This window comes from Equus asinus, chromosome 14, assembly GCF_041296235.1.
Source record: "Equus asinus isolate D_3611 breed Donkey chromosome 14, EquAss-T2T_v2, whole genome shotgun sequence".
Classification (NCBI taxonomy): Eukaryota; Metazoa; Chordata; class Mammalia; order Perissodactyla; family Equidae; genus Equus; species Equus asinus.
Genome location: NC_091803.1, coordinates 10,574,492 through 10,586,528, shown reverse-complemented (window position 1 = coordinate 10,586,528; position 12,037 = coordinate 10,574,492). Strand labels below are relative to the sequence as shown.

Here is a 12,037-nt window from a genome sequence, read left to right as displayed (position 1 = left end):
GGTGTTGGATGCCCAGAGACAGTGGTTTTTGGGGCCCACGTTGTAACCTTGCTGGCATTTTCAAGATCTCAGGATTTTGATGCAAAACAGGAAAATGCTGAGGACCACAGAGAGCTTTCCAGAAGCAAAAAGCTTTGCAGTACTGCCTTCCCACCAGCTCTTCTCAAAATCCTCCAGGCCCCAGAGTCTCCATCTTGGGTGCTCAGATTGCTGGAAGGATGTGCCTTCCAAACGTCCTCAGGGTGGGCTGGCAGGACACACGGAATGGTGGAGCGAGGAATTCAGCAAATCCGCCTCCCGCACAGCAATGACCATTCTGGAGAAGCTGGCAGAAAACCACCAGTTCAGCACTCTGCCAAGAGACCGAAGGCACACAGCCCACCGAGGAGCATCTGAGGCTGAGGGAGACCAATGAGAGTCTGTGGTGTTTTCACCCAGGGCAGCTCCCGGCCCCCACACCCTCAGTGTCAGGGCCCTGTGACAAGGGCAAGCCTGAAGGCGGCTGCTTCCCTGTCAGAAGTTGCCTACTTGGTTTCTGCACAGGTGGGGAATCCCCAGCCCCTGAGCATTTCTGGAAACTGTAGCCATCTCAGCGGCAAGCTGCCATGGAAGGTCAACTTTGTAGCTGCCTGAGGTTGGATCCAGAACAGAGCCACAAACTAGCCAGAAAGTGGAGAGGGAGAACCAGGCAGTGAGACAGACACAAGGACTTGACGGGCTCCACGCATCCCTGGGGGTCTGGACGGTTGTGCACACGTGCAGGTCTGTACACACTCAGGAGAGACCAGGCAGGTGCGCATTGTGGGGGAGGTTAGAGACCTGCCACCAGCCCAGGCCCTGGCCCCAGGCCTTGCTGCCTACCAGAGGGTCCCAGCTGACTGAGGGGCAAAGCCCAGCCCTGTGGGGTCCCTGTCCTCTCTGGGGCTCGCATGCAGAGAGGCCTTCCCACCTGGAAACTTCTCCCTGGCCTTCTTCAGAGGGTGAGCCGAGGGGCTCTGAAGGTAGAGAAGGTGGGGAGCAGGGAGGAGAGACTCCTGAGGCCTCAGCCCTCCTGGGACAGGAAGAGAAGGAGCTGGGAGTGGGGAGGGGGACCCTGCTTTCTCGGCCCTCAGTGCCCCTCCGTGTACACCTCCCTCTGAGGAGATGGAGTCCAGGAAAACCTGGAGAGCAGAGCTGGTCCCGATGAGTAACACTCCCAGGGAGGAGGATTGGAGCTCAGCTCAGGATGAGCCCAGGGAGGAAGCGAGCCTTTCACCGCGGGACACTCCACTCATGGTCAGTGTGGCCCTGGCAGGCATGCATGTCACTGCCTGTCCAACACACCCCTGTGGAGCCACTCAGTGGGCAGGGACTGGCCTCTGACCGACAGAGCACAGCACAAGTGATAGACCAGCCCTCCAGATCTCATTCCCCAGGCTGTCCTTCCCACTTCCTCCCGCTCTTGTGTTCCCTCCTTCTCTCTCTCCCTTTGTTTCTCTCTCTCTCTCAGTCTCTCTTTTTTTTTTTTAAAGATTTTATTTTTTCCTTTTTCTCCCCAAAGCCCCCCCCGGTACATAGTTGTATATTCTTCGTTGTGGGTTCCTCTAGTTGTGGTATGTGGGACGCCGCCTCAGCGTGGTTTGATGAGCAGTGTCATGTCCGCGCCCAGGATTCGAACCATCGAAACACTGGGCCACCTGCAGCGGAGCGCGCGAACTTAACCACTCAGCCACGGGGCCAGCCCCTCTCTCAGTCTCTCTTACCCATGGACCTGGGGACCATGCATGGATGTCCTGAGCTCCCCTATGTAGAGGCCACATAGGGGTGAACCAGGGGCATGCCCTGGCCAACAGGGAGAAAGGAGCTCAGCTCTCAGTGAAGCTGATCATGACCACGCCCACGGGAGTGATCTCCATAGCAAATCTCACCCTAGCACAGCCTCAGTTGAGGCTACAGCCCCAACCTGCAAGACGCCAGGAGGCAGAGACTCCAGCTCAGCGGTGCTGGCGTCCCTGGCCCACAGAGATGGCGAGATCATCAGTATTTGTAGTTGAAAGGTGCAGGGTTGGGAGCAATGGAGTCCAGGAGGAGCAGAACCCTCGCGCTGCCTCCCAGGCCCTGGGTCTGGCCTGCCCTCCTCCTTCCGCTCTCCTCCAAGCTCTCTGCAGCCACAGTGCCAGCCTTTCCAACCTCCTCTGGCAAACTCGCTTAGGCCTGCATGTCTCTGCACCAGCAGTGCCCTCTCCCTGGCACACTGCTCCCGGCATGTGCAGGGCTGGCTCCTCCTGTCACTCTGCTCACAGCCAATGTCACCCCGGGGAGGCCTTTCAGACTCTCCTACCCTGTGAGACCCCAGCCCTCCCTGCAGGACACTCTTTCTTGTCGTTCCAGTTCATGCTCTTCTCTTTCACATGTCTCGGATGTGGTGCTTTTGCCCGTCTCCCTCCAGACTGAGCTCCTGGGGCTCAGGGACCACTAGGCACTTTTTAGCACCACCCCAGGGCCGACCAGGGCTCCTGGCCCAGGGTGAGGGCTTGGCACACAGCTGCTCAATGAGTAAACAGGGGGATCTTCGGTTTCTCCTTCCTGCTTTTTACCTGCTGCAATGGTGGAGACGAACGCTAGTAATAGGAGGTGCAAGCGGGTTCTGAGGCGGGGGGATGGGCAGCGTGACTTCCACATGACTCCTCCTTTGTTCAGTTGCTCCAGCACAGCTCAGTGGGCCCCCCTGACACTGGAGGTTCCCCCCAGTGGCCAGTACTGGACAGAAGCCACGGCAGGGACAGCACAAAACCACACATTCACCTCTACTGGGGCTTCTCAAGACGGTGGCTCTCTAGGTTCTCGGTGGGACCTACGACACCAAGGACAGTATGAGGGGCTTTGGAAGCTTCCTTCACCCCGCCCATGTGTTCATTCATCGGCGTCATCTTCACTCACGAGGCATCCTTGCCTCAGCTAGGACAATGACTCGCCTCGACTTCCAAAAGAGCACCCCAACAAAAACCATCTTTCCTTCTACTTTGGCATTGCTGCATCGTGCTCTGGCATGTCCTTCTCTAGCCCGATCCTCATCCACCAAAGCCCCTGAACCTCTCCCTAATCCACAGGCCTGCAAGGTCTGGGAAGCATTATCCCAGGGTCTTGGAGCATAGTGGGTCATTGATGGAGAGCCAAAGCCTACAGACACTTCGCAGTCATGTGGATCACCGACTTCAAGTGCCCTAATTTATACAGGAGACACTGTGGCCTCTCTCCTTTAGCCCCTGTCTACGCTCGGGAGTGTGGGGTCCTGGAAGTTCCAGATGCCCACAGAGGTTGGTAACTTTCCATTTGAAGATCCTTCACTTAATCTCACTGGGATAGCGACTTTTACCATGAAGGTAACACATATACAGGCTCTGGGGACTAAGATGTGGACATCTTTGGTGACAGCCATTACCAAGCCTACTCCATGGGAAAATTGATCATCACCAGGGTTGCAGTCAAGGAGCAGGGTAACCCTAGGGAGAGATGTGTCCTCAACAGACACTGCCAGGGGAGTGACAGAGACAGAAGTGCAGGGAGTGCCGTGGGGTAGCATCTTCCATAGTGTGGCCTTGGGAGGTTTCTCTGAGGAGTTGATTTAAATATGTTTTATTTATATATTAATTTCCATACCAAAAAATTCACCATTTTAAAGTGTATAATTCACTCTGAATAGAGAACACAATGTTGAATGAGAAGAACAAAGTTGGAAACTACTTGACTTCAAGACTTACTAGAAAGCTACAGTAATCAAAACAGTGTGATATTGGTGAAAGAAACGACAAATCAATCAATAGAACAGAATAGAGAGTCTAGAAATAAACCCACAGGAATATAGTCAACTGAGAATTGACAAAGGAGCAAAGGCAATACACTGGAGCCAAGATCAGATCTTCAATCAATGCTGCTGGAACAATGGACATCCACCTGCAAAAATATGAATCTGGACACAGATCTTACACCCTTCATAAAAATTAACTCAATATAGATCATGCATCTAAATGTAAAACGGAAAACTCCAAAACTCTTAGAAGATAACATAGGAGAAAACCAAGATGACCTTGGGTATGTTGATGATTTTTTAGACACAACTCAAGGCACAATCCATGAGAAATGGATAAATTGGACTTCATTAAAAGTAAAAAGTTTCTGCTCTGTGAAAGATGATAACAAGGGATTGAGAAGATAAGTAACAGACTACGGTAAAATATTTGCAAAAACACATCTCATAAAGGACTGATATATGAAATGCATAGAGAACACTTAAAACTGAATAATAAGGAAACAAACAACCTCATTAATCAATGAGTGAAAGATCTGAACAAATGCCCAAGTGGTTGCTGAAGATTGATGGGGGCAGGAAGAGGGGTGAATCTGCAGAGCACAGAGGATTTTTAAGGCATTGATTATACTCTGTATGATAGCCTAAAGATGGATACATCTTCTTCTCTTGTCCAGAGTTATAGAATGAACAAGGCCAAGAGTGAACATTAAGGTAGACTATGGACTTGGGGTGAGTATGATGTGCTAATGTAGGCTTATCAATCATAACACATTTACTGCTCTGGTGGGGCATGTTGAAAATGGGGGAAGCCATGCATGTGTGGAGGCAGGGGGCATATGAATAATTTCTATGCTTTCCCCTCAATTTTGCTGTGAACCTAAGACTGCTCTAAAAAATAATCTTAAGTTTTAAAAAGCGTATAATTCAGTGGTTTTTAATATATTCACAAGGTTGTGCAATCATCGATGCTAATTCCAGAATATGTTCATTACCATAAAAAGGTTCCTCATGCCCATTAGCAGTCATACTCCATACTTCCTTCCCCCCAGCCACTGGCATTCATTAATCTACTTTCTGTCCTTCTGGATTTGCCTATTCTGGACATTTCCTATAAATGCAATCACACAACAGGTGGTATTTTGGGTCTGGCTTCTTTCATTTTGCATAATGTTTTCAAGGTTCATCCATGTTGTACCAGGTATCAATACCTCATTCCTTTTTACAGCTGAATAATATTCCATTGTATTCATATATCATTTTTGTTGATCTATTCATCAGTGTAAACTGCCAAACTATTTTCCTGAGCAACTCTACCTTTTCACATTCCCACTGGCAAGCAGTGAATGAGTGAGGGTTCCAAATTCTCCATATCCTCACCAACACTTGGTATTATTTGACTTTTTTATTATAGTCATCCTGGTGTGTGTAATGTGATATCTCATTCTGGTTTTGATTTGCATTTCCCTAACAACTGATAATGGGGAGCATCTTTACCTGTACTTACTGGCCATTTGCATATTAATCTGGAGAAATGCTTATCCAAATGCATTGTCCATTTACAATTGAGCTATTTGTATTTTTATTATTGAGTTGCGAGAGTATATTATATATACTCAACGGTAGACCCTTATCCGATATGTAAAGATGTGCAAATATGTTCTCCCCTTCTGTGGGCTGTCTTTCCACTTCCTTGACCATGTCCTTTGATGCACAAAAGTTTTACTTTTGATGAAGTTCAATTGACCTATTTTCCCTTTAGTCGCTTGTACTTTGGGCGTCATATGTAAGAAACCATTGCCTAATCCAAGGCCATGAAGTTTAGTTGTACATTTTCTTCTAGGGGTTTTGTAGTTTTAGATCCTACATTTACATTCCTGATCCATTTTGACTTAAGTATTGCATATAGTGTGAGGTAGGGGGTCAACTTAATTCTTTCACATGTGGATATCCAGTTATCCCAACACTGCTTGTTGAAAGACTATTCCTTTGCGATTTTCTTGGCATGTCAACTAATTCTAGAATCTGTGTGTGTTGGGTGTGGTTTGACTTACAGTTCCTTGGAATCATTTTTTATACAAAGGATTTTCTTTTCTGGCCTTGCGGACTTTCCAACAATACATATGTAGACCGGCCGTTAGTGAAGAAATCATTTCATTTATTCTGACCAGTTTTCTCTTTGTTTGCTGTGGGTATGTAATTCCACACCCCATTACTCCCTGATGGCTGGTAGGCCTCATTGCACCATCGTTCTGGACTGGATTATTGCAGCACCTTTCAAAGTAGTTTCTCTGCCTCTATTTTTGCCCCACAAATTTATCCTCAATGCAGCAACTAGAGTGATGTTTTAAAACCAGAAGTCAAATTCGTTGTAAAATCTCACCAGAGGCTTTCTATTACTCTCAGAGTAAAAGTTAAGGTCCTTATCATGGCTTACAAGCCCAACTGAATCGGTTCCACCCTCTCTCTGACCTCATCTCTGGCCACTCTTTCCCTGTATTAATCTCTCCAGTCTCTGCCCTCCATTATGTTCCTGGTGCATGCCAGGCACTCTTCTACCCAAAGACTTGAACTCTATGTACCTTCCACCTGGAATTCTCTTCCACCTGATGATTTCATGGTTCATTTCCTTCATTATCTTTAATTCTGTGTTCAAATGTCACCTTGGTGAGGCTTGTCACAACCATGCTATTTAAAATAAAACTATCCCCTTGTCCTGACACTCCTTAAACAACTTGTTCCACTTAGATTTCTCCCCATAGCACTTATAATCTTTTAAAATAATATGTAATTATGTGAATCAATGTTCAATCAGGACACAGAAACTATACAAAAGATTGAGCAGGAATAGTTTCTATAAGGAAAAATTAAGTATAAAAGTGTAAAGAGAACTATAGAGAATAGCCCAGAATTACAGTGGAGTAGCTAAGAAAGAAACAAATGTGGGAGGGGTCCACTTCTGCAAGGCCAGGTTCAGACTGTGTCGGAGAAGGTGTGGCTGCAGTTCAGGGATGGTGGAGGAGTTTGCCGGTTGCCAAGGGCCAGAGCTGGTCCACGGTCAGAGCAGTGTTCAGCGGGTAGGGAAATGTAGGCGGACAGTGGCAAGTGCCAAAGTTGTGTCCCCTACCAGGGGCAGGTGGGCTGAGGTTATGATACCTACAGGACTCACCGGGATTCCACTTGTGGGGGTGCCACTCAATCCCCCTAGGAAGCTATCCAAGGGGATCCACTGATTCCACTGTTGATCACCCACTGTGGGTGAGTGCCTGTGGACATCCCCAGATTGTGCCACTGCTGGTTGTACACCAGGAGAAAGAAAATGAAAAAACCTGGAAGCACCCTGGAACCAGGAAGGAAGCCCCTTTGCCCTAAGCCTTCTGCTAACAAAGCTTAACCCCTGCCAGGTGCAAAAGAGAAATGCCTACTGGGTCCAGCTCCATTATTGCAGAGCAAACAATGGAGGGCAACACATTGACGTATTACAGAGGCAATCCCTTGATAACTGGTAACATAATTCACTGATTTATTTTGTTTATTTTATGTTTTCCATGCTTTTACTTCCAACTTACCCCTATTGTTATATTTCTAGTAAGTTTTTTGAAGACAGCATATGGTTGTATCATGGTTCTTAATCTACTCTGCCAATCCCTGTCCTTTAGTTTGCATGGTTAGTCTATGTACATTTGCTATAACCATTAATATGTAAAGGCTTGTATTTGTTTCCTAAGGCTGCTGTAAACAGTGCTATAAGCCAGGTGGCTAAAACATAAACATTCATTCTCTCACAGTTCCAGGAGGAGAAGTCTGAGATCAAGTGAGACGGGGAAGGTAGAAAATCCAATAAAGGGTATGCCAATGAGATGGTCACTATTGTGGGCAACTGGGACTCAGTCTTCCTGAAGATCCTCTGAGAAATAGGGTGGAACCATCTCAAGACTGCCCCATGGGGAACAAAGAGATTAGGACTATTAGCCCATCAGTTACCGTCTCTACTGACTCGGTAGGTGAATTCACCTGCACTTCTAGTGTCACCATGTGTGCATAGGAAGCATAGGGGAACAGAGGATGCAGGCATTGGGTTGGGAAGCTGTGACCCTCTCAGTGTGCAGGAACTACAGGTGCAGTGGGCTGAGGGGGTGGGCCATCAGCACTGTCAACCATAGTCCACCCCTTGCACTGCATTGATGCACTCATGCTCCAAACCAAATCTGTTCTGGCGAATTATGGAACTGAGGCTTCAGGGTAGTAACCAGCCACAATCTCTAAAATAATGACAGGAGATGGTTAGTAGAAACAAGCTGCAGTCCCAGCTTTCCAGGTGGTCTGGGGGCCTTAATTTGCATCCATCCTGCCTCCTCTCCTGCCCCTTTTCCATGCCCACCTATCCCAGCCAGCAAGCCCTCTGGTCTTGGTGATTGTTTGGTAGTGCCATGAAAACCTTCTTGTTCCCATATGCCAAGGAAGGCCCAGACATTTTCCCCCTTAGTGAGACATCTGGGAAGTAGCAGCTGTGAGGAGCTGTGACCACTCTGAGATTCAAAGGAGAGGTTGTGAGAGGTGTCACCAGAAGTGATGAGAGCTACAGCTGTGGAGTAGACGCAGTCATCATGGTGTGGGTGGTATAATGGTCTCCCATCATAACGGGATGCAGCCATCCAAAGAAATGCCTCAGGCCATTGTGTACTGGGGGGCGGAGTTAGGTCTCCCCTCCTGCCACTGTTCTCCCAGTGGTGTCTACCACCAGTTGAACACATCCAGTATCCAAAAAAACACCACACAATTGGAAAGCTCTGTAGAGTTCACCTGAGGTGGCACAGCACAAGATGGTGGACGATGGGCAGCCCCTGGAAACCTCCAATTGCACTAAGCATAGGGTTCATGGGGGCAGCCCTGTCCTCCCAACGACCCCTATGTGGTGTTCCATCATCTTTTTCAAGGATGGAATTAAATTTGTCAATGTCATAAGATGCTTAGATCAGTGACTCCATATAATGAGGGAAATCAAGGTCTCTGGGGTACAGTCAACAAGAACAGGACACAGGAAAAGCTCTCCCATTGACATAGAGACTCCAGCATGTTTACTAATCTCTGGTCCTAAAGTGCACTGACCTCGCCCTTTCCTACTCCCAGGACAGAAGGTTTTCTGCTCAGCAGCACCTTCCAAGCTGGCAGTTGATTACTGGATCGTGTCAGCACCCTCAGTACAATCCCCCAGGGGTTATTAGAGAGGGCTTATTATTGTTATTTAGTGAGTACTTGGGGGTGTGCATTCGGCAGTGGTGTCCAATCTTCTGCCAGATAGGCACAAAGCTGCCCTTGTGTGGCCGTAGCACCTGTGTACAGGGTCTACGTCAGCTGTGGGTCTCAGCGGAGATGATTCAAGCCCAGGAAGTACAGGGTCAGGGAGGGAGAAGGCCAAATTCTTGCTCAGAAGGCAGCCAGGACTGAGGCCAGCAGAGCCAGGTGCCCAAGTGTGCTCAACCATGAACTCAGAGCACAGGCCCCTCGTGGCCTGTTTGTGCCTCACTCGGCCCATTTATCCAAAGGGAAGGAGATGTGAGGCCTGTCTTATGGTACATGAGGCAGTCAAAGCTGAGGAGGGAGGTGAAAGCATTTTGGAAAGTCGGGGTTCTAGAAGAATGAATGTAAGCAACTTGCAGTATTGGGGGTTTGGACAGGCTCTGATGGATCCTGGTCCCTGGTCCCACTCCAGGCAGAAGGAGGGAGGAGCCCTCATTCATTGAGCCTTGTACATGTCAGGGGAGCCGGGTCTTTGCAGGCCCACTCAGCAGAGCCTTACAAAGATCCAAAGTGATCGAAGTTGTGGGTGCCCCTGTGGGGGCGGAATCCTCTGAGGCTCAGAGAGATTCAGTAACTGGTTTATTCTTGAATGAACGAACGACCAAGAGCACCTAGCACGTGGATGGAGCTCCTCCCTACAGGCCATCGAACTCGTGAGACCCGGGAATCAAGCCTTCCCCTTTGGGGAACTTAATTCTAACAGAGAAGATGGGCACTGAACACTCATGGGGAAAAATGAGCAGACAATCCAGAGAGTAATGAGTGCTCTCCGGGAAACACAGCCTGGCCTGGAGGTCCAGAATGAAGCGGGTGGCACAGCCAGATCGCTCCCTCCTGTGGCCTGGGGAGGCCCCTCTGAGGAGGTGATATTTAAACTGATCCTGAGACATAAAATAGTGCCCCCAATGCCGGGAAGATGTGGCCTGAGGGTCCCAGGCCCAGGACGAGCAAATGCAGGGGCCCCAGGGCAGGAGAGAGCTCGGACTCTGGGGACCCTGTGGGAATCAGCTGATTGCACACCCTGTCTCTGTAGTTGTAAAGCTCAGTCCCTCTCCCCTCAGCAGTGAGAGGCCAGTTACCAGAGAACTGGCAGAAGATCCAGCCCTGGGATCCTGGGGGAGGGGGATGGGCGGGGGTGTAAGGAAGCCCTTGGCCTTCCCTCCATGACTGGGAGTGCAGACATGCACCCCTGCCCCTTCTGATAATGTCCTCATCCAGATGGCTCACTTGGAGTAAGCACCCTGGGAGGCAGGAAAAAGGGATGGTATTATGTGTCTTTTATTCTATGGGTGGCACTTAATTATCACTCATCAGATTCCAACAATAATGACAGTCCACCTCCCCTGATGCAGAATTGCCAGGATGCTAGGTGGGAGGGGTGTGGCCAGTGCCAAGTGTTTATGGGCACGAGCCGAGCTGGGCATAAAGGGCAGCACTGTGAGGACCTCGCACAGCCTCCTCCAGACCCCAGTGACCTGCCGGCGGCTGTGAGCATAGACCCCTGGAGATGAAGGTTCTGTTCCTGACCATCATCCTTGGCCTGATCACAGCCCTGCAGGCTCAGGACCCTCTGTTCTTCCCCTCAGAGAACAAGAATGTGAGCCCAGGGAAGGGCAGGGAGAGAGGTATGGGGGAAAGGCGGTGACTACCTGTTGGCCAGCAGTGACCAGGGGCCTTGTGTTAGGAGGTGTCATTCAAGGTCGAAGTTCTGACCCTGTGCTCCCTGCAGAGTGTGGTCAGAGGAACAGGAGGCTCTGTTCTTGTGTCTTCAGACAGCGCTCCTCCTTGGGCCCAGAGGCTGAAGCAGGGGAGCGGGTTCAGCATAGGGACTGTTGGTCTGACACTTTGGGAACCCAGAGGCACTGAGGACTCTGTGGAGTAGAGACTCATCCAGGGCCAGGGCCCGGTCCCAGCAGAGAAGAGACTCATGGGGTGGGAAACCCCCTGCCTCTGTTTAGGGTCGGGAGCCCTGAGTGCTGGGCTTGTTCTAACAGAGCCCGTGGTGTGGATGTGTGGGACCCAGCCAGCCTTTGGAGGACAGCAGCTGGGGTGCTGGGGATGTGTGGTGATGGCTGCAGCCCATGCACCGGGGATGGGGGTAGTAGGGTGAGGAGGAGATTCTGGGCCATGTCCGTGCTGGACTCACGGCCCCCACCCTGCTCAGATCATAGGGACGTGGTATGTGAAGGCCGTGGTGGCTGACAAGGACCTGCCTAAGGAGAAAAGGCCCAAGAAGGTGTCCCCCTTGACAGTCACTGCCATGGATGATGGAGACTTGGAGGCCATGGGCACCTTCATGTGAGTGTTGCCTCTCAAGGGTCCTGCTCTCCCCTCCTCCTCCCTCTACCCAGGCTGCGAGGTGGCCCAGAGCAGCCCCTCTTCGTGCCTCTTCCCATCCCAGTTTGGGATGTGGGTAAAATGAATGTCCCCCTGACCTTGAAGGGAAAGAGTCCAGACTGTGGGGGGTGACAACGGAACTTGTGGGGACACCAGGGCAGAGGCCAATGTGCCAGGTGAGCTCAGGTTGGCTCGAGTGTGTTTCCTGACAGCCTCTCCCTCTGCCTCCCGTTTTCCAGGAAGGGGGGCCAGTGCCACGAGAAGAGAGTTGTGATGCACCAAACTGAGGAGCCTGGCAGATACAGCGCCTGTGAGTCCAGACCAGGCTGTGCCACATTCCCTGCCAGAGCCCAGGCCTCCCCTTCCCCTGAGGCCGCCTGCTGCCTGGCAGTCCCTGCCCTGTCCCCTCCCAGGAGCAGCTAACCACTCCCTTCCCAGGAGTCTCCTTGTCCTGACATTGGACAGGTTTCTCCACAGCAGGGATGACAGTACCAAACCCTCCCTCTGGATGGTCCTAGCAATTCAGCTTGCAGAGAACCAAGGGTTGAGGATGAGGATGCAGGGCGGGGCAGGTGCTGGGAGAACAAAGGAAAGAGCCCCAGCCTCTGATGT

The 12,037-nt window shown here is 50.3% G+C and overlaps 2 protein-coding genes across 7 annotated transcripts in view; one reads left to right on the top strand and one right to left on the bottom strand.

Moving 5' to 3' along the window:
- The window catches only part of LOC123276624 (olfactory receptor 2AE1-like), a 78,525-nt gene that overhangs the window by 31,957 nt on the left and 34,531 nt on the right, over positions 1-12,037 (bottom strand). The window lies entirely within an intron of this gene.
- Positions 1-12,037, top strand: part of LOC139040148 (odorant-binding protein 2b-like) — a 69,130-nt gene that overhangs the window by 51,032 nt on the left and 6,061 nt on the right. For 5 of the 6 annotated variants that reach the window (XM_070484272.1, XM_070484269.1, XM_070484268.1 and 2 more), the window contains 2 exons: positions 11,253-11,386; positions 11,665-11,735. The exons of the other annotated variant lie outside the window; for it this stretch is intronic. In XM_070484272.1, the coding sequence (XP_070340373.1) occupies positions 11,349-11,386; positions 11,665-11,735 (109 nt within the window). In that variant the 5' untranslated portion in view covers positions 11,253-11,348. The remainder of the gene's footprint in view (positions 1-11,252; positions 11,387-11,664; positions 11,736-12,037) is intronic. 6 annotated transcript variants of the gene reach the window in all.